This window comes from Fundulus heteroclitus, chromosome 21, assembly GCF_011125445.2.
Source record: "Fundulus heteroclitus isolate FHET01 chromosome 21, MU-UCD_Fhet_4.1, whole genome shotgun sequence".
In the NCBI taxonomy this organism is placed as follows: domain Eukaryota; kingdom Metazoa; phylum Chordata; class Actinopteri; order Cyprinodontiformes; family Fundulidae; genus Fundulus; species Fundulus heteroclitus.
In genome coordinates this window covers 19,983,842-20,009,448 of record NC_046381.1, presented here as the reverse complement: position 1 = coordinate 20,009,448, position 25,607 = coordinate 19,983,842, and the positions used below count along the sequence as shown (strand labels likewise).

At 41.9% G+C, this 25,607-nt stretch overlaps 2 protein-coding genes across 9 annotated transcripts in view; one reads left to right on the top strand and one right to left on the bottom strand.

Moving 5' to 3' along the window:
• Positions 1-1,726: 1,726 nt before the first annotated feature.
• pign (phosphatidylinositol glycan anchor biosynthesis, class N) lies at positions 1,727-20,449 on the bottom strand. Its single transcript, XM_021317170.2, has 29 exons — positions 20,035-20,449; positions 19,434-19,706; positions 19,235-19,356; positions 19,029-19,127; positions 17,189-17,295; positions 16,726-16,850; positions 16,477-16,607; positions 16,276-16,395; positions 16,124-16,164; positions 14,060-14,119; positions 13,785-13,877; positions 13,610-13,665; positions 13,420-13,498; positions 13,054-13,236; positions 12,799-12,938; positions 12,440-12,539; positions 12,241-12,333; positions 10,602-10,693; positions 9,758-9,863; positions 9,546-9,654; positions 9,312-9,414; positions 9,125-9,227; positions 4,569-4,655; positions 4,300-4,355; positions 3,807-3,882; positions 2,862-2,935; positions 2,605-2,647; positions 2,429-2,481; positions 1,727-2,254 (listed from the first exon to the last, which is right to left on the bottom strand). Exons 2-29 carry the CDS (start codon positions 19,658-19,660, stop codon positions 2,131-2,133), a joined length of 2,802 nt encoding a protein of 933 aa, XP_021172845.2. The 5' UTR covers positions 19,661-19,706; positions 20,035-20,449; the 3' UTR covers positions 1,727-2,130.
• Positions 20,450-20,710: 261 nt separating this feature from the next.
• Positions 20,711-25,607, top strand: part of relch (RAB11 binding and LisH domain, coiled-coil and HEAT repeat containing) — a 45,975-nt gene continuing 41,078 nt past the window's right edge. For 5 of the 8 annotated variants that reach the window (XM_036124794.1, XM_036124795.1, XM_036124798.1 and 2 more), the window contains exon 1: positions 20,713-21,254. In XM_036124794.1, coding sequence (XP_035980687.1) covers positions 20,801-21,254 — 454 coding nt within the window. In that variant the 5' untranslated portion in view covers positions 20,713-20,800. Of the gene's footprint in view, positions 21,255-25,607 lie in introns of all 8 variants that reach the window. The other 3 variants (XR_004927312.1, XM_036124799.1, XM_036124793.1) reach the window with 3 other exon arrangements.

The window sequence follows — 25,607 nt, the reverse complement described above, 5'->3', positions numbered from 1 at the left end:
ATTCAACCCATCCCTTAGGGAGCAGTGGGCTGCCAACACCGAGTGGTGCACGAGGAGCAAACTGGGGCCAAGGGTTTTGCTCAGGAACCCATGGTGGCGGTCTGCGAGGATTTAACCAGGTTCTTGCAGCCTTCTCAGAAAGCAAGCACACTGCTCTAACCATTAGGCCACCACTCCCCTTGGACATGTTAAAAAAAAAAAAAAAAAGGCATTTCAATTAAGGGACGCCACATATCGCTCACATAGATGTCACTGCTAACTACTGACCAGTGCTACTCTAATGCTGGAGCAATGATCTGGTAATGTTACTTAATAGCAGGCTACAGTTTGCAGACGCTCTGTTTGGGGATTTGTCCTGATGAACCCGAACACAACCACGCACGCAGAACTTTGTTTAGTGAGGTTTATTGAATAAGTCTGTAGCAGTGCAGCAGACAGAGAACCAGTAGCACAACCAAGAGATCACCAGGAGCACAGGAACGCTGGAGCAGCAGGAAGATCAGCAACTGACTGGGGCAGGTGTAGGAAAACTCAGGCAACCAGACGTGGGAAAATCTCTGGCAGCGAGACTAGGGAGAGTTGATGCTCAGACAGACGTGGGAGAGTTGATGCTCAGACAGACGTGGGAGAATCTCTGACTGAGGGCATCAGATGTTTTGAAGAAGGACCGGCGGTGTGGAGCCGACTGAGGAGGGTTTATATGGAGAGGCTGGCAGATGGAATGAGTCCGTGCTGATTAGAAACTGACAGGTGTAGATGATTAGTGGAGGGAGACGGAGCAGGGCAAGAGGAGGAAGGTGCTAGAAAGGTTCTGGGTGCAGCAGGCAGAATTGCACCCTGACACCGAGAAGATTAATCTCCTTTGTGATTAATTCAGCTAACATAATAATACTTCTTTCTTTATATTAGCTGTAATTCTATGCAGTGCTATGTGGGATAAGGCCCATTGAACATGTGTAGAGCTTTGAATATTCATCCCCAGATGATTTTGCAAAGAATATTTTGAGCCAAGTAGTTCATCCTTAAAAATAACTAATTAGGGTCATCGCCATTTGCAAACAGGAACAGCTATACATTATGCTGAATCTCATAAGACATGTCGTTAAACACGGTCTTTCTGCTGTTTTATAAAACAGAGGCAGTTCATGGCATCTAAGCCTTTTGTGTGACCTCTACTCTGCTTTTGCCTGTGCTAACCATTCTGCCATTCTATAACATAGGTAGGGCGTTTGTTATTATTGCATCCTAGGCTATGATGACTTCTTTTCCTTTACACGAGCTCTGTGAGTCTGAATGAGAACAGGAATATACTGACTCTCCAAATTAAAGGTGCTTATGTAATCATCATCAAGCATTTTCAAGCAGATCATATTTGTTTCAACAAACAGATATCAGTTTATGCTTGGTGGGGCAATAATAAAAAGAAAAAAAAACTGCCTCGTGGTTTTTTTGGTTTCAGTCATACTTTTAACAGACTGCTTATTTTTAGCCTTTTGCGCATTGATGCAGCTGATCTGCTTTAGTCATATTAAACATGAGCTGCGTTTGTCTTTAAGTGTAAATAGGCCACGATTAAACATCCCCCTGCAGATCTCCATCAACAGTTGAAAAAAAAAGGTTAAAATTGGAAAGTTTGTCTTTAAATACCACACACCAGTAAAGTCTACAGTTCTGATGTGACAGATTAAGCAGGAGTTACTCACACAAAAAAAAGCTAGCAGACACATTTTTTTTCCAAAAGCATTTTTAATATGTAGTCAGGTAAAAACATTTTCCCTAGTAACTTCAACAAATGTCATGTGCCTTTACGCAAACGTGCGTTAACCTTTAAAAAAAAAATGGCAAATCTGCAGTTTTTGCAAATGTTTACTTTACCGTTAAATATTCAAAAAGCCTTTGTCCCATTATTTATTGATTCATTTAAAAATATGCCTGAAACAGACACTGGGTGCGTCTGTGAAAGACCGGTGTGCAAACAGGACTGGACAAAAGGGTTGAGGTTGTTTCAGGTACTTTGCGCCACAAAACCCACATCCTATCATAGAACAACTACACGAAACACATCTAGATGAAATAAATAATTTGGCGTACACAACCTAACACATTTGACAAGCATAGAGCAGCGTTTATCTAGGGGAAGTGCATCTTAGATCTGTTCCACAGGGCGAGTCTTTTCGAGGTGAGGACGTGTGTGACCACACTGAGCAGCATCAGGAAGATGGTCATCGACATCACGATTACGTAGTGGCTAATGCTGCAGCACACACACAAAATAAAATTGGCAACCTATTTAGGCGTACATCTGTGTATTACAGGTCACAAAACAACACCAAACCAAAAAAAAAAGAAGAGGTGGGAATAATTTACCCTAATATGTAAATGGTAACTAGTATTTAATTACCACAAACTGTGATTTTGGTGGAGTTACCTTGTGCCAATGTCCAACCAGCTTCCATAGTCTTTCACCAGGAAGAAGAAATGCTGAGGGCGAGGAAGTTAAACATTTATCGTGTAAAGCTCATAAGCCCTACTTTAATGGGGAAATGTATTGAGGAAATAAGGCTTGTACTTTACAGTAGTCTGACATTAATCAAAGTATTTTACCAGTGCCATGACGTCAGAGATAACCAGGACAATGAGGAACAAACTGGAAGAGAAGAGGACATAAAACATCAAAAGTAAAGAAAACACGAACCCACACCCCTGACCGTTACTGCACGTTTCTTTGACAACGCAGAGAAAGTCTCTATCTCATCTAATGTTTCTTTATAGAATAGAAAATTGGTCATAATTTACTGCACAACCAATCAGAGCACTGCCTTAATGAACAGCTTTTAGTTGTTACTTTAAAAGATGATTACCTTCTTGAGGAGAGCTGTGTTGCAACTTGGATGGTCTCAAACGTACACATCACAATGATAAAGGGAATAATAACCTGAGAGAACAAAAGACAATTTAAATAAATGCAAGTTTTAATATATACACTTAAATAAATGTGAAAGAGTGGTGAATCTAACAGAACAGTGAATAAATCTAGGAGAGCTGGTACAAAATTGTGCTGTGAAATGAAATTCTCAATTTTTTTTCACACATAAACAGAAAAGTATACTTTGAATTTGTATCCATCCCCACTAACTGTGTTGCGCCTGAATCAAATCCTGTTTCAACATTTGAATTAGCCCTGAGAAGTCACCCATTAAGTAACATCCACCAGTCTGCAATTTAATCTCAGCATAAGTTCAGCGGTTCTTTGAACGCTTTAGAGACGGGATAGAGAAAATCAACGGCCAAATAGCACACTGGGCTGGTCGGGGATAAAGTTGTGGAAAAGGTTAAAGCAGAGGTAAGTTATGGAATGATACCCCAAGCACTGAATATGTGACAGAGAACGGCTCAAAACATAATCTGAACATTTATAAGACAACTGCAAAACCTACCAAGGCATGCCAGTCTGCTTAAACCGGGCTAGGAGAGCAGCGAAGCAGGCATGAAGCCTTGTGAAGTCAGCATGGACCTAAATCCACCCATTAATCTTTAATTTAATTGATGTCCTCAAATACTCTCCATCTGATCTGACTGAGATTGAGTTATTCTTAAAAGGAAAACAGAGAAAAAAAACTAGTCTCTAGATATGCAAAACTAGATGAACCATACCCCCGCCTTGCAGCTCTAATTGCAACAAAAAGATTCACAGTTGTCTATGCGTTAGATCGTGTGATGCTAACATGGCAAAAAGCGAAACATGTAAAGAGGAATGGATACTATAGTGAAGCCCTTTAACACAAAAAAGGCCCACAATAACCTACCTTCCACATCATGAGCCCTCCCATGATAAACGGATTAAAGACGGTGAGGAAACAATAAACAGAGGCTGGGTCAAAACTAGATAAAAGCAAAAAGAGGAAGAGTAAGTAACTGACTGCTACTACTGATGAGACCAGAGCTAAATCTGTAACTTTGAAAAGGAGTATGAGTCTTGAGGGGAATACCACTGGTTAATTGTCTATCAAAAATATTTTTAGATTAAACATTTCTATAACGTTTTGGTGGTAAGAAACATTTCTCGGCGCCGGTCCTTTAGAGAAGCGTTTCTCTTAACAAACTAAAGAACAGCACGGTCGGAAATACTTTTTCACAGTTCGCTTCTCTGCTTCCTCTATTTGAATGATCAGCAGCTCATGATCAAAAGAAGAAAATAATTAACACCAACCGCACAGGAGACAGTCACAGCACCCAAACTCAGAAATGTGACGGTCAAAATACAGAAATGTACATGGAAAAACACAAACACTGTGCTACCTGTTAATGGAGGCTATGTTCCCTGTGCCAAAGAAAGCTGTTATTATAAAAAATACCTGTAGGAAATCTACAGTTAAGGAAATGACCGAAGCAACGTCAACGTTATATATTATCCATTTGAGTGTTTTTATCGACGACAAGGAGTGCTTCTAAAACTCTGAGAAATGTTTTACCTTTAACAGCACACTGAGAATAAAGGGCCTCTTAATCTACCGGTTCAGGCTGTTCTTGTGCTTAAACAACAAATGCATAAAGTAGACCAAGGATACAAAAAAATACGATCTTCTGATGTCGTCCAACTTTAGCTGTCGGATTTTGGTGATGTCAACGTTGGCTGAGAAATCAAGTGTGGACAGCTGAAAACAAAGAAAAACAGACACAAACACCTCATTAGTTCAGAAGTATAAATCACTGGTCACGCTGCACCATGATGGCCTTCGCAATGGCTGCACGGTTGACTGAGTAAGGACACGATGGTGTAAGGTAACTTTTAGAGATATCCCCCTTTTTCCCCACTTCCTGTGATACATTGCCTCAATTCTGCCAGCAACTTCCGCTCTAGCGTTTTTACATGTAAGCAACACGAGGCAACACAAACCTTTCCATCTTAAACTGAATATTATTCCATTGCCAAACCTTTCATCATTCAAGGTTGGGGGGAGATTACCTGAAGATACGGACAATGATTACATAAACCACCATACTTATTTGCCTTTTTACAAGTAAAAAGAGAACGCCTGCGGGGCTTAGAGCGGTCGCTTTAAATTTAGATTCTTAAGCCACGTTCATCTTGATTCCACCTCTGTTGGTAATCGATGGAAAATAATCCACTGACTGCAGGAATAATCCACCTTTAAAACGCGCCATCTGAAGCCAGAGGTTAAGCTTCCTCGGATTAAAGGAGCAGCCGCAAGCAACGCGACAAGTAGGCATGTTCGAGCACGCCTGAGCCCTGAAAGGACATATCCGTAGGTCTGGGATTATTGTAATAGGGGAAAATGCTAACCAGTTACTTTAGAGGGGACTTATCGTGCTTTTCAGTTCTTCCTTTTCACACTGAAATCATTCAGTCGCAATCCATAAAAGATGGAGCTGCAATGCTTTGATCTGAATTCCTTGTTAATTTACCCCAACGTTCCCCCCTGTTTACCAATTTTCTGAGTTGCGTCGAAGAGCAACTCGTTTTGGTGTTGTCTCTTTCAATATAAAGGCCGACCACCCCCATTCAGGTCATAGATCAAAAATCCTTGCATATGATTGGATAAGCCACTTGTCTGTCATCTTTATTGACATGCTATTTCAACCACTCACACCGAAGCTAACCCGTGACGCTGTGAGAGTGACGCAGGAAAAAACAAAACTTTTTTTTTTGTTTTTAATGTGTTTGTGGCTCTAGTGGCACGCGTTTTATTGACAGTGAGCTGACAGGAAGAGGGGGGGAAGACAGGCGGCAAAGCGCCGCGGGTAGGAGTCGATCCCGGGCCGATCGTCTCGAGGACTAAAGGCCTCCTAACATGGTTCGCGCTAACCGCTCCGCCACGGGCGCGCCCCAGAAAACAAAACTTGCCAAATCCAGTCGGGACAAGGACGAAAACATCGTTTCCACCAACAAAAGCCTTCAGAGCCGTTCTCTGATGTTCTTTTAATGAAACAATATTAGGTAGATTGGACAACACGGAAGAAATAGCAGCATCAATGTTAACGCTCGCTTCCTCGATGCGAGCCGCCATTGTTGTCTGAATCAAAACAGTCTCACGTCTCGGTCGCTTCTCCACTACGTCACATCTATGAAACTCCAGCCCTGCATCCTGATTGGCTGGACAATAAAATTGGTTGGAGAAATCACTCTCTATGGGAGAGGTCCCAGATGTATGTGAGTGAAGCTAGGCGGAGCGATATCAATCTGGCTAGGGTCAGGTTAAGCCGGACCTCCATGATCTTGTTAACCAATTCTGCAAATACTGTGACGTAATAGTAATAAAAAAAAAAAAAAAACAAGTTCAGAGTGCGATCGACTCTTTGGCTCTTCTACCACTCTGATAATGCTAACAGCAGCAGGAGCTACCGAAGCCCACCTAGCTGTGAAAAAGATCGAAACAGCTCAGACTGAGCTCTGAACGGACAGCACAATGAACGGATCACTCATTCAGTATGGGCTTTGTTTTCAGCGTGAGGAGTGGCATGTGTGCATGTGAAGTCAGGGAAATGCATGAGGCTTGAGAGCTCTGTAATAGAAAACAGAGAAAACTGAACGACTTGAAAAATATGACAAAAAACATATCTTTTTTTAATAATCATAATCTAAAAACTATATGTTTTTTAAAAAATATCTACACAACATCTGGACAGACATTGTACTTTTCTGCACTCCTAGAGACTCCGAGTGCAGAATTTTTTTTTGTTATGGGCTAACTTTGCATTGTCTTTGTACTGAAATGTGCTATACATATACATTTGCCTTGCCTTGCTTAAAAAAGTGGATTTTGCATATGTCCACTTTGAAAATACAGCTCACAAAAATAAAATAAAAATAAAATACTTTGCTGGAACTGCTATCATATCAAAACCTACTGACATAATCTGTTCTCTGGCAGCATCTCCAAGAATAAGGTGGATAGAAATAGACTTGAAACCAGAAGTTTAAGAGCTATACAATATTTTTAACATCAAATCAGGCTAAGCTATTTCTGTTTAGGTCAGCCAGGGTTACCGAAACAAATTACATTTGTTAAATGCCAGGAGAACGACAAACCTTGGATAAGTTCATAATGCTTTCTTCAAAGACGGATGAATACATTTGTCAGCTTTCACTTTAAATGGTATGACTTGGGTAGCCCTCCACAAACTTTCTCAATAGTTTGCTTTATGTATGTAACCAAGTCGGGTTTGTGGGTTTCGTTGCTCGCACACACTCGGCATACACATTTTCTACGTGACTGAGATTGTGGCCTTGTGACGATCCCTCTGAAACACTGACGTGGTTGTATTCAAGCCAATTCATTGCTAGTTTAGCTGTATGGTTAGGATCATGGGATGATCCATGCGTGCCAAGCTTCTCCCTCCAGGCCACATTGAGCTGTTGCATTAAGATGTAGCATCAAGTGTAGCAGTTCCTCCTACAGCAAAGATAACATTGACCTAATGCTGCTGCTCCTGTGCTTCACAGCTGGGTTGCAAGCTTTTTCCTTCCTCTTTTTTTTTTTTTCTCAGCCAAACGCTTCAATTTTAGTTGTATCAGAACAAAGGATCTGTCTCCAAAAAATTTAAAATAAATAAATAAAATTAAATTCTTTGTCCCCGCTTTATTTAGCAAACAGTAATCTGACTTTTTTTGTGGTCATGGCTTCTTCCAACATGAGTGGCCGTTCAGCCCATGTTGGCTGAACGGCCACTCGTGTTTCGTTTCGCTCTGAATGATGTGACAGTTTCTCACAATTGTCAGCCAGCATCTTCAAAGGGGCTTTTGCTTTAGTTCTTATTTCAATATGAACATTTCGCACTAAATCATATTGACCTCTGGGGAACAAAACTTCTCAAGAGCATTTCAGGTGTTCCAATTAACTCTGATGTTGTGAATTAATCGGTCAGAAGGTTACAAAGCCACAGTATAACCACGTGGCCTTTGCCATATTATTTAAAGGCATAATAATACAAATATTCTAATAGAGATTATTCTGTTCATTGTAACAGGAAAGGTTTATTTGATGTCTGAGAGTGAGGAAAAATCTAGTTGTTTTTTCATACAGTGTGTGTAAACATCTGCTTTCAACTGAAAGTTGTGGAGTTGTGCTGTTTGTCCATCTATCTATTAAGATATTTTCCACAGTTGTTAAAGATTCCAGAGAAATGCGGGAATGAGATTTGCTTTAGGGCAGGGGTCACCAACCTTTTTTAAAATGAGAGCTACTTCATTTGTACTGTACCTTAACTCTACGTAACATAAACATGTTTTTAATGCTTGTCATTTTTAAATCTATGTAAATGGAAATGAAGAGCAACTGAATGAAATGGCATTTTAAATGCAGCTCACTAGAGGGTTGTGCTAATTTTTTTGAACAGGCTTGTGGGCACCACATATGGTCCTTGGGTCAGAGACCCCTGCTTTAGGGTGTTGAGTATGCAATTAAATGAATTTGAATCTAAAGAGCTCAAGGTGAATGAACATACAGTATATTTGAGCCAAATTTTAAACTGATGCTAAAAAACCAGATTAAAAAAAAATAAAAAATTTTGAAACTTTGAAAAACTAAACCTGAAGCATTTTGACCCTGGTGGTCCTTGCAGTTTTAAAGCTATAGTTGGTAATCCTGCTCAGAAACACTTTTTGTTATACTATGTAAAACGGTCCTTCCATCCTCACAGTGGTGAAGGTTAAAAAAAATTAGATCTCTGTGAGAGCTGCGAGCCTTTGACAAGTGCTGTCGTTCAGACCGAATGGCAGGGATTGGTCAGAGGATTGGTGCTGAACAGGAAGGCCTAAGTAGAAATAAAATTAGACCAGAATGGATTTGGAAGATTTTTTTCACACAATCCCGCTGAGGAGCAGAAGAGCAAGGTAAGGCGGTCTTGCGCATGCGCAGTTACTCAAAAAGGGACTTGGGGAAACATCCGGAAAAATCGCCGACTCTAGCTTTAAGCAACTGAGATTTACCAACTTAGATCACAAGGGTAAGCTGCTTTCTAATTACATTTTATGACACGTGCATACATTTAGTTCTACTATAGGAAAAGGAAAATAAAAATCGTACCTCGTATAGGAACAAAAAAAAAAAAAAAAAAAAAACAGAAACCCTCCAATTTCCTCTCCTTATATCTTGTACTCTACCTCTTGCCTTCTGGAGACACCCTGAGCGAGTAAGGCCTCCTGTTCAATGTTGATCCACACAAACATCAGCCAGGATAGCACGGGAGGAAACAAGGCCTCTGACCTAAGTAGGGGAGGACAGAAACACTAGTCGTATTCAGCAGATTCTCATGAATCAATAACTAAATTTAAAATGGTCTTGCCATACCCAGTACTGAGCAGTAGGTATGTGGACGTGAGAGACAAAAGTATGCTGAGGAGGCGATGGAAAAGGCGCGTTGAGCTCAGAAGAGGAACAAATATAGACGATGCTGGAAGACAAGAGAGATGGCAGGAATTTAAAGGTGGAACATTAACGCCTGCAGTGAGATTTCAACGTAACTCCACTTTTCTGCGGTGCTGGGACAAGTCGGTGTCCGCCACGACCCTTTCGTCCACCAACCTAACGTGCTCCAGCTGATGAGCTGATTAAGAAGGGGCAGGCCTTGCTTCTGCTGCAGGCTGGCATGGGTGAGCGACGGCACGTACGAACACGCGGCCACAAGAATCATCTGTTAGGGTTTGGCGAGTAATACATATTTTAGCCATTGTTGAGACAAAAAATAAATAAAACTAAAATAAATCGCACACAAACCAACAAAAACCAACCATTACCTGACTGAAAAATTGCCGTCTGTCGCTCGGGTGCAGCGGTGTCCTCCGCCATGATGACCAGAGGTAACACGCCGTGGTGAAGAGGGTGAGCAGGCCTGCGCCGGTACTGAGGGGACAAAAATTAGGCTTTAGCACATCTCACGTGTCCATTTAGAGCACGCGCTTTACTTGTGCACATGTATATAGTGTAAAGCATTTTACTGTGAATCACAAGGTAGAAATTATGTCTCCAGTTTTCCTCTGGACTCGATTCTAGTGGGTTTTTTTTTACCTTTACCTTAACTGTTGTGTTAAAGAGGCAGGATTCAGCTAAACTGACTCAAAAATATCTACATTCATAATCATCTCTTAAAATTCAATATCCAGTCATATGAACACCCGCATTTTTTTTACCCACCAATACAAAAACTGCCCATTCCCGAGAAGAAACACTGGAATCTTTGAATTCAATACCAACAAAATGTGCCGAGATTAAAAACGTTCGCCGGATGCGAGGGCCTTAGTTGACAGAAAAAAAAAGTAAAACCTTTACCCTAACAAAGTAAAAATACATCCATGAAAACATCCCCTCAAAAAGATGACGCACTTTTTTTATACCTTGAAAGAGGGAAGTCGCACCATATTCCCTTTTATTTCTTCTTAGTTCTGCAGAAGTTACACTATTTACACAACTTACTAAAAAAAATTAATGATTTACAGCGACCTTACATTATGCATTTTATCCAAAAAAAATTCCTCTTGTAACCTGTCAGCAGCTCTAAATGTTCTCACTTCTAATTGTGTAGGTGACAGGGTGCAGCGGTAAGTATTCTGACAGACGTAAGCAAATGAAGGAAGCACTCACACCAGATGTAGGTTAGGCTCTCTACCCACAACCGGCATCAGCGGGAAAGCAGCCAAGCACTGGCAGCCAAGAAACCAGCTCACTGAGCGGAGCTGCACAGGAAAACAGACAGAAATAACCACAAGAGTGAGGTTTTGATGCAGACAGGGGAAACTTTGGTCTGCGCACAACGGACACCACATGAGTTGGCAGATAAAAAAAAAACATAAGGATCAAAACAATTGGACTTTATGAAAAGTGAAACATTCAACTTTAACTTCAAAAGCTAAGTGACAAACAAAAACAAAAAAAAGGAGACTGTCTTAAATGGTTGAAGCTATGTTCCAGTAAAAATCCTATTTCGCACGTTCTGTGACAGATTTGCTGGGACGGGTCAGGTTGTTTCGCTGTTGCAAGACCGTCATTTTGACCAAAATTTAAGCTGCAGGACTCATGGGCTCACGCTCCTGCGTTGCTGTGAGGCGTCGGTGCCGATATGCTCGTTTTTGCTTTCCCCAAACGCGGAGCTGCGCGTTACGAACAAACATCTCTACTTTAGTCTGACCCAACATCATTTCAGAAATGTATTGTTTTTTTTAATTGTTTTGTCTATTATGTTCTTTTCAGATGGAAGACTTCTGGTACAAACCCCTCTAAACAAGCCACACTTGCTGAGACGGTACAGGTTCTAGTGCTGGTCGTCCTGTATTCGGTGTGGAATGTCAACTGAAGTCACGTTTTCTCTAAGCCTTAAAGTCTGAATGTGCTGGGATGTTCAGCTCTGAGAAGAATGGCCGCCGACTCAAACGTTTTCCACTTGCAAATAATAAAGATACGACATCTTTGTCCCTGCAGTGTGCAGATTATCAGTTATTTGCAAACTTTACCAGATGAATGGGCAGCAGAGGACTGCTTTTCTCAGATTCCCTGGCATGGCCTTAATACACGCATTAGCACAGCGGCAAACTGCGCCACAGAGGTGATCACTCTTGGTGAGGATCAGTCAGTCAAGTGGATGTGGATAACAGCAACTGGCTGCTTTGTTTATTTGAATCCTTTTGTTTTTACGTGTTACACACAAGATTTCCATTTTGGCTTCATATTTGTTTATGACAAGGACACAGGAAGGAATCTGTTCTGTGTATTTGTGGACCTGATGACAGGTAAACAATTTTAGAACCTGGGACAGACCAGACCGTATTTATTCGTTTTCCTTTTGGTATGTACGCAAATATAGAGAGGATCGTTTGACTTTTTTTTTTTTTTTTTTATGAAATGATGGCGTGAAGGAAATTTTAGCCATGCATATCAATGGGTCCTGTCCTAAAAAGGGAAACGTACCAGGATGCACATTTACACCTGTGTGTCAGAGAACATTTTCGCTCATCAAAATATGGATCTATATTTAGATCTATATTTACGCTCATCCATCCCTATGCAGAAATATTGGGTTTTTATTGAGAAAAGAAAATCTTAGGATAGCTTTTGGTGTGAAAATTCGAACTGCTGACGAGAGTTTTTTTTTTTTTTTTATCTGGAAACTGTTTTTCCGACCAGATTGTGATGTTTTGGTTTGTTTGAATAATTGTTTTTCCTGGAGACAACAAAAAATCGCCCACTTTTAATGGTCCAGCCTGAGCACAATGACAGGATCTGTTACCTTGGCCTTGCCAAAAAGTCCCGACAGGAGGGGCCACAGCGAAAGGAAAGCCAGGCCTACGGTCAGCATGGCGCGATGAAAGAAGCTCACCACCTGGGGGCAGCAAATGACAAACATTCATCCGAGACGGATGACGTCAGACTGTGAATCCCTTGCACTGTACGAAGGAGTCATCGACAACTGGTCTCAAGGCACCTACGAGCAGCTCGATCCCAAACGCCACCAGCACGAAATAGCCCAAACATTTCCAGAGAGGCAGAGAGGGAGCTGATCGGATCAGATCTGACAGAGCTCCAGACCTAACAGGAAAGAAAGAAAGAAAGAATAATTAAAAAAAATGATCTCAGAAAAAACAGGCTATATAAAGACAAAACAACCTCAACGGACTCAGTTTACACCAAAAATAAATATATATTTGAGTGTATTTAGGCGTTTTGTGTAACCGGTCCGTCCGTGCTGTGGGTCATATGGAAATTTTACATGCTTCACAGCCACGTCACAACACTGATCTCTGTCATCTTATTGTCTCCTTTGCATATTTCAAATGGCTTTCCTTACTCTTTTAAAACGGAGTACCATACAGGAACAGGCAGCAGGCAGTATATGTAGTAAGTAATGGGACTTCTTTGGATGAGCAGGAACAGAGTGATCGCCACTGCCACGGCAGCACAAAACCAGGCCAAATTCTGAGTGGGATTCTGCACAAACACACAGGAATACCAGTTTAACAAGACAGGCAAGAGTTGTAAACCTGTTTTTTTTTTTTTTGTGAAAGGACCGTCAAACAGCGGGGTAACCCTCTGCTGTCCCTACCTGTTTGGCGAGGTTAGGATGACGAACGAGGCTGGCGTGAGTCCTGAGTATAACCAGGATGACATACGAGGTCCAGCCTATAAATCCCAACACCACACTGCAACCCAGGAAGAACCGGTCGTAGGTGTGGTAGTAGACCAGGCCCTCTAGAGAGAGGGCTATCAGAGACTGGCACAGAGAGACCTGACGAGAGATGGGACGTATGAGCAAATCAAACGGAGGGCTTTTGTGAAGAGGAAAAGAGAATATTAAAACAACATTGTAAATTGTCCAGCATTTGGATGAGATCAGAAGGCATAAACATAAAAAAAAAAAAAAAAAAAAAAAAAAAAAATCCTGATTAAAATTAAATTCCCTGATACTTACAGCATCGTTGTACTTCTCTAACTGAATCAGTATCCGGGCCTTGCGCGTGAATTCTGCTTGCTTCGACTCAGTCAGGAGTCTAGAAAAAAAAACAGCAAAAACAATTAAAGGTTCATCAAGTTTAATCTGTGTTGAAAACAAGCTATCTTTTCACTTATTGGCCCTGTTTCATGTACAGCGTTGCACTCACTGGTACGGAGTGAAGAGAAAAGGTAGCGTCGTCTCCTTTTTCTGGGTCATTTTCACCTGTCGAAGAAAAACACAAACCGCGGCGCAATCCCCGTAAGCGTCAATAGCGGCGTCATAACAGTATCCCACTGTGTGGCGTGCCAGCTACTAGACAGCAGAAATGCATGCTGGGATACCTTGAACTGCTCCAGTACTTGAATAGCATTAGTGTACATGCTTTCAGCCTTGAACTGGTCGCTGTTGTTGAGGTAGAGGAGAGGTATCACACCCTGGGAACACGCAAATACAAGAACGCACGGCTATTACAGTACAAAATCAAAACACTGCGTTACATTAACAATTTGTTTATTCAAGCATGGGTAGAACATCCTCTTTTGGGCAGCCTAAGTACTGCACTGAACAGTTACATTTTGGGATATTTAATCTTTCTTCTTATCATCCACTGACTTACAACAGAGTTGACTGGGATGGGCAAGCCGAGCAGAGAAGCCATGAGTGGAGCAATATCAGCCTGAAATGACAAACACAGAACAGAACAACGGTAAAGCTTAAAGCGGCGCCTCGCAAAAACATTTACACCGCTTGAACTTTTTCAGTTTTATCAAACGACAACCATTCATTTCTACGCATTATAATGGAGGTTTTGTCTGTAAGAGCGACACAAAGTGGCACGTCGCTGTAAGGTGGAAGATCTTTTTTCTTTAAATAAAAATCTGAAAATGGACGGATGACATTTTGTCTTCAGTCTCCCGGGTCAATATTTTGCAGAGCCACCTTTCATTGCAACTACACCTCAAAACCAGTTTTTTAGGGTATGTCTCTACCAGTTTTGCACATCTAGAAAACTAGATTGTTGCCCGTTTTTCTTTGCAAAATACAGCTCAAGCTCAGACAGACTGAATGAATGCTGTTGCCTTCTTTATATCTTCAAACCTGTAAACCCCGAATTCCCAATTGGACTTCGCTCCCGACATTGGCGGGGCCTTTTGAAAACAGGAATACGCTTTGATCGACACTTTTGCATCGTAGCTCTAGTTGTTTATTTACACTTGGTTATTGTCCTGCTGGAAGGTGAACCTCTGCCCCATCGGCAAACTTTTTGACCCCCCCCCCCCCCCTGATAGCTTTTCTTCCAGAATGACCCCAGATTTCCTGCCATGTATTCCCTTTAACTCTTGCCAGCTTCCCTGTCCCTCCTGAAGAAAGCATCCCCACAGCATGATGCTGCTACCACCATGCTTTGCTCAGAGGGACGTTTGCAGCGTTAGGTTTGCTCATGGCTACTTCTCTCATTAATGCTTTTTCCCCCCTGCCTTTTATTTCAAGCAGACTGTAATGTTGCGTTAGGTTTTTTTTTTCACGTTTTTTTTTTTTGGGTACATTTGCATTTAACTTGTTTATTAATTACAGCACCATGTTGCTCTTTAAAAGCAGGTGGAGTTCACTGAAATTTACTGCATTTTACCGTGATTTTCCAAGCTGTATGAAAACGAAATTTTGTTCTGTACGCACTCTGTGCATGCAGGATGACAAATAAAGTTGTCTAAGTCTAAGTCTAAAACAGATAAGGTGAAAAATGTAAATTGAAAATCTAATCCTGCTCTAAATCTCTCTAAAACATGTTTTTCCGCTGACCTGTCTGATGTGTACTTCCTGGATCTCTGTTCTCTGAGGCCTTCACAGAAGAGTTTTTACTGAGATAAAATGACGTGCAGGTGGAGTCCACCCACCAGTTAGGTGGCTTCTGCAGGCAGTTGGTAGCACTTTCACTTATTTAGGGATATCGGTGTATGTGGATCACAGCTTTCAGATTTATGCTTAAAAAGAAAATCTTGTATAATTTTAGCTTCACTTTGCAACTATGTTACCTGACTCCGCCAGATAGATTTGCTCCGCATATCCATCTGGAAACCTTCCGTTGAAGTAATTTTGGAAAGGGGCGAAAATACTGGTTAGCTGATTGGCCTATGTTGGTGATAGACGGGCCAAATAAACCAATCAGATCAACGTAGCATATGACGTACTCGTCAACATGCTTCGTCGTCGCTCGTAACAGAGCAATGACGAAAACACAACCACAAGCCAAGCTACTCTTGCTGCTGCAGGTAAAGGCTCGTTAGCTCAGCAAAGAAATACTCTGTAATTCCGATAAAACTTGCTCGATAGCCACGCTAATGCTAGTTTCATCGGCTGAAGCCGCCATGTTCTTTAGACTGAACTGTCGCGCTTCTCGTTGCGTCACACCTCAACCCGCTTCAAAGCCAACGCTGATTGGACGTTCGTTTGGTGAACGGCTCCAAATTTTCTTTAACGGAGAGTAGCCAGACTGATCTGCGAGTGAAACCTTGAAAGCTCGCGAGATCAGGATGGTCTCACGAGGCTAGCAACTATGTGCTTCCTTGTAACAGTCTGTCACTATTAGCTTTTAACATAACATCCCAATAGTATGTATTAAAGTTTTTTCCCTCTGGATTCTTACTGTTAACAGGAACATTTTGTGGAGTGTTCTCCTCACCTGATTTACATCAGCTCTAAGAATATGCTCCAAGTTCCAGTCTAAACAAAGGAAAGAAAAAAAGAGAGAGACTCAAACAAAACAAAACGTGCAAAGAGTGGAAATTCAATCAGACATGCAGTGTTTGAAATTGAGAAGAACCATGGGCTTACCTTTTAAGAATCCATCCTCATATGGCTGGGATTCTGTGACCCTCTGGGCCTTGTTCACTCCCGCTCCCCACGCCACTAAAGGTGTGAGTGTTTCAGAAGGATGGCCTGCGCCGTGGGACCCTAGAGGAAAACTCTGGTAAATCAATACCTCTTCTTACTTATGTAGCAGACATCAAAACCAAACCCGAGTGAAGCTCTTACCCCAGTTTGTCATGCCGTGATCGGAGGTAAACACATAGGCAGTTCTCCCATCATGGCCAAAAAAGTCCTCTATCAGAGACACAGCCTCGGCTACACCAGTGTCCACCAGGGCGATGTTGTCCAGATATTCCCTGTAGAAAACCCAAAGTGTAAGACGGTCAGAGAGGGTGTTCATTTGTGAGAAAAGTGCAATAAATTGAATCCCAAAAGCAAGAAGAGAAAGATCCCAACCCAACACAACCCACTTACTGAGACATTGGTCTGTGAGCATGTCCGTTGGTGTCAATGCCGAGCAGATGCAGAAAGAAGATATTCTTGTCCTCGAGCAGAGTGGCCCTCAGAGTGGAGTTAGACTTTGCAGCTTGAAAGAAGGACTGTTGCAAATTTTCAACACAAACATAATTATTCTAGCAATGCTAGACTACAATTAACATCATGAACATTATGCAGCAATGTCATACACTGACCCTGCATAATCCAAAAGGGCTGTAAACTACGTTATCGTTATTACAGGTGGCTCCCCGTTTTCAAATAATAATTTAAAAAACTGTATATTATTCAAGGAAAAAATACTGTGAACATTACAGCAACCGACATGTACCCCATCTCAGCACATACTTTTGAAAAATCCCCATTTTGTGGACTTAATCAGTTGTTCTGAATATATCAATTAGAGCAGCCCTCTTTAGTGTCAGTAATTCTGCAGCCGTACTTTGACTTGGGTGAAAACCCAGCTGTCCAGCCTGGAAGCATCTGTGGAAGCAAAGTCCTCTTCCTCTGCTGGGTATGTGTGGGTATAAACGTGGTCACCAGTAGCACCTGCAAGAACCCAGAGCAGCGAATGAGATCCATTTGTCCCTCCGCAATGTGGTTCTACAATGATCCAGACGATGGTAAAAAGGAACTGTTGCAAATAATGAAGAATAAAGAATAAATGCATTAGTGATTCATTTTCTCCTTATTTTTATAACATATATCATGTGTAAGTTTTTCTGAGCTCTTAGTGGTTTTGTTTAGAATAAATAATAATTTTTTGTGCTTGACCCACAAAGACACACTTACCTAAAAAAAAAACATTTATATTTCAAACAGCCATTCTCAATTTTAAAATCATTGATGTTTAGAAAGGACATCCCTGAAAATGCTGGAGCAGTTTTGCAATTAAGACATCTTGAGGAGATATTTCAGGTTCACACAAGTACATGTCTACATTGTAATAGTTCATTTTGTGTTACAGGAAGTGTAATATATCAAACTTTAATCACATTGTTAACAGATTTCTGAGCTTATTTTCTTGCAGATTTCTGGCTTTGCAATGTCAGAGAATATCCTAGTTTTAGTATGTATTCATGGGAAACACCTTTTTTTTTCTAAAATATTTACAACTTTTCAACTTCAGACCATCAACGTTTCTTTTTTTTTTTTTTGCAAATATGTGAAATTAATTTCAATATTTCTTAGTTGGCCCTGCGACAGACTGGCGACCTGTCCAGGGTGTACCCCGCCTCTCGCCCAGTGAATGCTGGAGATAGGCACCAGCACCCCCCGCGACCCCATGAGGGATAAAGCGGTTCGGAAAATGGATGGATGGATGGATTTCTTAGTTGTTTTTGTTTTTGTGAAATTTCCTCCTCTATGACCAACAATTTATTTTGTTTAAAGGAGCTATAAGTAATACTGGCACCTAGAGGCTAAAATCGGCACAACAGCTTGCCAATTACAACAATTAAATATGCCGTTTTTAAACGGTGTCAAACCCTTCTGAATTTTTACTTACACAGGATAGTTATATGATGTTGTATTTTGTTCTATTTCTGGTCCGCTTCTCCTACTGGCTTCCATGTTTTCAGGCTGCTGCTCTTTTGCCAAGATAAAATACCAAATACTGCGCTCTGTGCTGGGAACCCAGGGAACTCTCACGTGATTGGCTTAGGGACCAGGAAGTAAACACGGGCTGCACACTGCACCAAAGTAGTTCCAGACAGTACCTCTAGGTGTGAAAAGGGAAAAACTTGACTAAGACATTGTTGACGAAGAAGACCGATTGTATATAGGGAATGTTACTTCCATCCCCGGTGAGAAATGAGAATGATTTAGACTGATTTTACAGTGAATATCTTACTTATAGCTCCTTTAATGTATGATGGCCGTGATACTATTTTTTTAAATTGAAGAATAAAGTCATAATATTACCAGAACATAGTTGTAATATTATGAGAATTACACAATTACACAATATTTGCACATTTTTTTTTCAAAGTCTTAATGTTATTAATAATTTGATGCCGATGTGCTAAAATATTTAGTATTTCCTTATTTGTGAAACCGATACCAAAGAAAAAGCGGAGTTGCCAATCTCTTGGCTGTGTTTTAGGGGGTTACAGTCAGTAAAGTTTGGCAACCCCTGTTTTAGATGTGAGGATAACATAAATTCAGGAAACCTAATCATTTTCCATGCTCTGCTCCCCCCCCCCCCCCCCTTATTCTAACTCGATAGATGATAAAACCCCATTCTATACTTTCCCCGACTGAGTAGAAACTCTGTTGGCTACCTTTGGCAAACATTGGGAGGATGTCTGGACTCCCCCAGCACCACGTGTTTCTGCTCTCATTAAACACTGAATCAAACTCTACTGGATTCTCCTTCCAACCTGGAAATACACAAAGAAAATGCGAATTATCATCACAAAGACACAATGTCAAAATCCTTCAAAGACAAATTCAGAGGAGGAGGACAAGAATCCCAACATGCACTTACCCTTAGCAACTGCGCTGACATCCTCGTAGAAGCCTGCGATCAGAGCAACATGACCAGGCCGAGACTCAGTAGGCACGCGTGTGTGAGAGACGCCCCAGGTACCAGTCTCCTCTATTATGGTCCTGGCGGTAAAAAGAAGATTAGGCCAATTTAAAGATCGAAAACATATTTGTCTTTTAAGACAAATCAATTTCCCAACCTTAGGAATGGAGTCCTAGATGAGCCGTTGGGAAGCGGGGTGAAGAGACTGTCAGCTCTGAGGCCATCTGCCACAACTAAGACCAGCCTGGAGGCGGGGGGTGCCAGCGGCGTGGACTGGGGCGTCATGCCGTGGACCAAAGGGGATGTGAAGTAGATGTCAAAGATGGACAGGAAGAATACTACATGGACTGTCAGTCCTATCATGAAAAATGTGATCATTCTCATTTTGGTTGAAGACTGCTCTGGCTCTACAGAGCAACCCTGAGTTTTCCTGAAATGAAGAAACGTAAAAAAAAAAAAAAAAAATGCAAAAGCAAGAAAGATTATATTAAAAAGTGCTAATAGGGACTACACAGAAACTGCTAAGAGAAACCAAATAGAATCCGCAGCTTTACCATTCGACTGTCTAAGTCAATGTATCTGCTACAGAAAGGCTTAGAGATAGGACTAATCCGTTCCCATATGCCCCCAGCCAATGTGCCAAACATCAAACAAATACATTATACAATATTTTTGTGGCATTTTTATTTGTAACAGCTATTCCATCATAGTGTAAGTGTTAACAGCGAGATCTGGGACAGAGAAGTTATCAGTCTTACCTGTCAGTGTAATATAACGTCAACTGGATCCTGGTATAAAGTGATTTAAAGAACGAATTAGTGATCGCAAATATTTCGCCATTCAAAACAATCTTATTTTCTTTCAATTTTATCTCCGTAAATGAGCCGTCAATCCATATCCAAAGAAGCAGACGGATCAACGCTGCTGCTCCGAAACAAGATCAGCGTAATCTTTAAGTAGATGCTTTTACAAAACCAACTACCCCTCTTTGTAACAAGATTACTACAAGAAATACAGGCAGCACGAGTATTTACTTCCTGGTCGTGACGCTGGCGTTGACTCTTGACGCATGCGCTCGCAGCTGCATTGCGGGTAGTGTAGTTAGTCAAGGTGCTCTTTTAATTCCAGCAGCAGCTTTTCTAAATGAAAACGTTACAAAAAGACGTAACTCGTAGTTTTCGCCTTTTTAATTTAATATTTCAATAATGTAGAAAAAAATCTATACATACACATCTTTATTTACACAGGTTGTATTTTCAATTTTTGACATGACACATCTAGCATGAGCTGTCAACTGAAAATCATGCCCAGCCCAGTTACCTCAGAAATATCCAATCACTTCTCTACATCCCATGAAAAGGGCGGGCTTTGAGTTGACGTCCCCTGAATTTAGCCAATCGTATGGCCGCATTCTTTCCCCCCCCTCTGGTAAGAGCCACACACATCAGTATCCATTCAGGAAGAAGCCCGTCTGATTAGCCTAGCCTCCCTGGATCGTTAAAAGGTTTTTTTTTAGTGGGAAAAATGGCGTCGGTCAATCCGTTTGATGTCAGTGATTCCGAGGAAGAAGCGGAGCGACGTCCTAATGAGACGGTTGACACGGAACGACGCCCGAGCGAGGGGGCGCCAGGGCCACCGCCAGGCAATCCCTTCTCGCCGCCTGCAGACGCCGAGCCTCCGACGCTGCTGCTGTCCAGCAACCGGACGAGCCCCAGCGGGGAGGGCACCGCGGCATCGGCCGTGGCCACATCCGCAATGGCAGGCGGTGCCGAGACGCGGGTGTCCGTGGACCTGATAGCCGCTCAGCTGTTACGGGACCAGTACATCCTCACGGCCCTGGAGTTTCACACGGAACTGCTGGAAGCAGGCAGGGAGCTCCCGCGGCTCAGGGATTATTTCTCCAACCCTGGCAACTTCGAGCGACAAAGCGGCACCCCACCTGCCAAGGACCAGGCGCTCGGACCTGGAGGACCACTGAGTAAGTTAGCTGCAGCCCAGCCCGATGCTACGAGTAGCGGCGTGCGCCAGCCGCGTCTTTGCTGCGCTGTCACAGGGAAAACACGACCCACTAGCTCGCTAAGATTAGCGCAGAACCTGGCCGTGGAAGAAGTCTGTGGATGTCGAGACCGCAGCGCTTTCCCAATAAGCGCCCGAGGGCCGCAGTGAGCGGACGGGTTCTGTGGGTCAGCTATATATCGGCAGCCAGGTCAGACGGCTTGGAAGGGGTAGATGAGGGGTTATTGTGACAGGACAGGTTGTGATGGACATGGTGTGAGAGAACACTGGCTTTCCTCAGGCCACCTGGAGGTCAGGGGTCAGGAACAGGTACAGAATAGTGATTATTATTTTTATTTATTTTTTTAAGATAAATATCTTGCATTGCATCCCTTTCAGTTAGGTATGCAGTTGTAGATATGCTAAACAAACAAACAAACAAAACTTCCAGATTAAATATAAGACTGCAGTTTGCAGAAACTTAAAGTAATAATTGCCCTTTTTTTAAAAAAATTAACAGTAGTTGACTTTCTGGTTATGCTTTAAATGTTTATAACAGATCTGATCTGGTACCTTGCAAGTGTTGATCTTGCTCAGTACCAGACACGGTACCACAAAATCAAATTAGCTGGTGCAAGGCTGTATTCTCATTCACTTATGGGACCTTTTTTTTTTTTTTATATAATAGAATAACCATTGCATGAAAAGCCTCTAGGCCTACGGGCAAAACGCCACATGTAAAATGATGGCCGTAGCAACTGCATGCAAATACAGCTGGTTGCAGAACTTTGAAATCAGTGTAATCTTACCTGTTATGACTGAGGCGTGGACCTTCACATAATGGGTTCACCTAAAAAGATAACGCAGGCTAAAAATGCAACAGTTTATTGGTGCGGTGGAAATTTATAATGGCGATGTATTAATGGAAACAAAAATATTTCACATGATCTGACAGTCTTTGTTTGAAACACAAAAACAATAATCAGCCCTACTAATATAGTGACGATTACCTATGATGTTCAGGTATTGCTCTGACCCATTATATAATTACTTCATTAATAACTGCTACATTTCCATGTATTTTTCTATTGGTTACAGTGCAGAATGTCAATTTTTTTATAGTGTTGCGCCAATGCTATTTTTTGTCCCCAATACTGATACCCGATACCTGGCTGTGCAGTATTGGCCGATACCGATACCATCTGTTTGAAATTGATGTGTATGTGTGTATATATGAAGAACTGCATACTACTTAGGGTAGTAGAACTTTTTATTGCCTACCTGGAATGGGTGATAATAGTTGAATAAACTTTTGGCTCTCAAAGGCCAAAATAGTGCAACATTTGTGAAATTCTAACATGTATAATAGTAGTGCAACAGTAAGACAGTAAAATGACATTAATAATTGAATAATCTCTTTTAAACCCTGAGTTTTGGCTCTCAAATGCCAAACTAGTGCAACTTTCATGAACTTATATAACATGTATAATACTAGTCAGGAGACAGAAGGCTGCGTTCAAGTGACATACAAACATCAAAATGGTATCGGTGCCCTATTTGTTGGTACTCACCGATACCGATATCACCATTTTAGCGCTGGATCGGGGCCCCGTCCGATAATGGTATCGGTATCGGTGCAACACTAATTTTTTATATAATATTTATATAGTAACAAAGGTATAACGAGCTGATATTGGCTAATTAATTAGTTGGACTATCAGCAGAAAAGCAGCTCCTTAAGAAACATGCGGTGGGAAAGTAAGGGACACTGTAAAAAAACAAATAAAAAAACAAAGTTCTATTAGGCGTCCCCCTGGAAAATTGAGTGGGGGGAAAAAACTTCAGTTGTGATTTGAAAATATAGAACTGATTTTCAGAGTTGCAGTCCTTTTTAATGACATGCTGTCTTAATGTTTTCATTTATTTTGAAATAAAACTGACTGGACTTCAAGTTCCCGATTCATTGGAATCCCTACAGAAGCAGCAGGGTTTCTGGCTAAAACAGGCCTTCTTTGGATCCCCACCATAAAACGCTAGATCCGTGGATGTGATTCGTCTCGAAACCGAGAAGCAGCGAAGGCTTTCAGCATGCTCCACCCATCGTTTGGGTTTACCCGAATCGAAGCAGAGGGAAATCAGAGTTTGGCAGCCCCATGCAAAGCAGCGTTGGTCATCATGTCAGAGTGTCTGTCTAGGAAACCGGTAATCTCAGGAGGCTGCTTTGTAGGCATCGATAAGGATACTTTGTAAGCTCTGACGCTAGCAGATCTCTCTCTGTCGGACACTTTGTCTCCTTTTAGATATCAGTTTAAAAGACAGACAAAAACTGACTCTGCATATATAAAAATACATGCCTTCAAGATAAGAAAACACAAACTGACCAATCTGCAAGCCAGTTGCATGAAACCCACAACGGGTGCAGAGCATGAGGACCTAAACAGAGAAAGTAGGGTGTACCACGACAGCTCCCCTCTCATGGTACTGACTGGACCGTCATAGGGGAACGTTCATCTCGATAGCTGCTGATGAGCCAGAATTCAATAAAACATTTCATTTAGGAGGAAATAAAACTGTTAAATCCACTGTAGACCAAAAGTAGACAAGGAATAAAAAGAATCCTGAATCAGCTATGTGCACCGTGTCAATTTACGTTTCCTGCCAAATCCAGTAGCAATCCATGTGTTCGCTGAAATTATCGTTTTTAAATGGAGGGTTCTCCAGCTAACGACTCCCAGACACACTGATCTATCGGTTTTAATAAAAGTTGGATAAACCTGCTGCTTCTGCAGATGGCTGTAAACCTTCTTTTAAACGGCCGACGTCGGCAAAAAGTTACCTTGACTGAGAGAAAACGTGGTTTGCCGATTAGAAGCATTTCCTGTGTCAGAGCTAATTTGGTCTTCAGGCCATGTGGGGAAAAAAAAAACAGACGTTATATTCACTGGCTTAGCTGAGGCACAGGATTACGGATCGGACTGTGAAACCCACGGCAAAAACAAGAAAGAGGTCCGTCGTTATTAGAGTCGACGTCTTGCCCTGCCTCTGCTATAATCAGTGCTTCAGCACCGCTGTGTAGATGTAGATTGTGTAGATAGGTTAGGGGCTGTCAGGCCTTCAAAGGAAGGGAAATGTGTAAATGCCATGTACGGTATGAGGCATGAAAGCAGGACTCCTCTGCGGACCTTCCAGAAACGTAACGGATGTGGCCGTTCCGAACGCGGAGGCTGCGTCGGCCAGTCATGAGCACCTGATTGCAGCGAGCCTCCAGAAGGGCAGCGACCGTGCCGCATCTGCAGCTGTTGCTCCGGGCCACATGACACGGCGAGACATTTCCCAGCCGTTTGGTAAGCTGCAGCAGGGAGGTACGAGTGATGCTGTCTTCACGCCGCAGCCAGATAATCAGATCAGTTCATCAGATCAGATCACATGACTCCATGTGGAGTAATGGGTATAGCTATGAGCCTGAGAGTTGGCTGCTATTATAATGAAGTCTGTGTGCTTTTTGAGCATAAATTTAAAAAAAAAGTTAATTGTTTTTTTTTTGTTTTTTTTTTTGTTTTTTTTTGAAGGCACATAGCTTAGATATAAGCTATGTTTTTTGTTGTGCCCATTAAAGAGATATAGTTGCTGGTTTACTTGGTCCAAATAGAAAAGAAAGACAGTGTATTAATTATTTGGGCGGAGGGTTTCTGGTCAGTCTCCTATAAAACAATTTTATATTTTCTTATCCTCGTCTGTGCCGAGCTAAACGTGCCACATCCTGACAGGATATGAGTTTCTGCCTTTTTAAAGGGACCTAGTCACGTACCATGACCATAAAACCCCCACAGAAAAGCATATTTGTCTCCAAATAAAACCATATACGCCAATCGTTCATCCTGATGGTGTTTATTTAGTCCTTTTTGAGCCTGAAATGAACCCTGGACCGGGCACAACCAGCAGACGCAAACATAAACGTTGTTGCGCCGTCTGCCCGTAGAAACTACCAGAAAGCAAGATGGCGTCAGTAGGCGCCAGTACTACTGTAAGAGCCAGTAGACGGTGCAGCAATGCCTCGTAGTAAAGCGACAGCTAGGCGTGGTCGAAGACTAACCCGATCTGCAGGGTTAGGGTTACTAACTTTTTTTTTTTTTCTTCCGCACCTCTGCTGGACCTTGCTAACTCGTTTACTCGTTGCGTGCATGCACAATGTCATACTTCCGGTCATGAGGTCTTGTAACTGTAAGTATACAGAAAAGCGCTTTATTTACTAACAAATGGAGCCAGAACAAAGAGGAAAACACAGAAATAAAATATAATAAGCCAACAGGGTGCGAAGATTTGATCGGAAAACCTT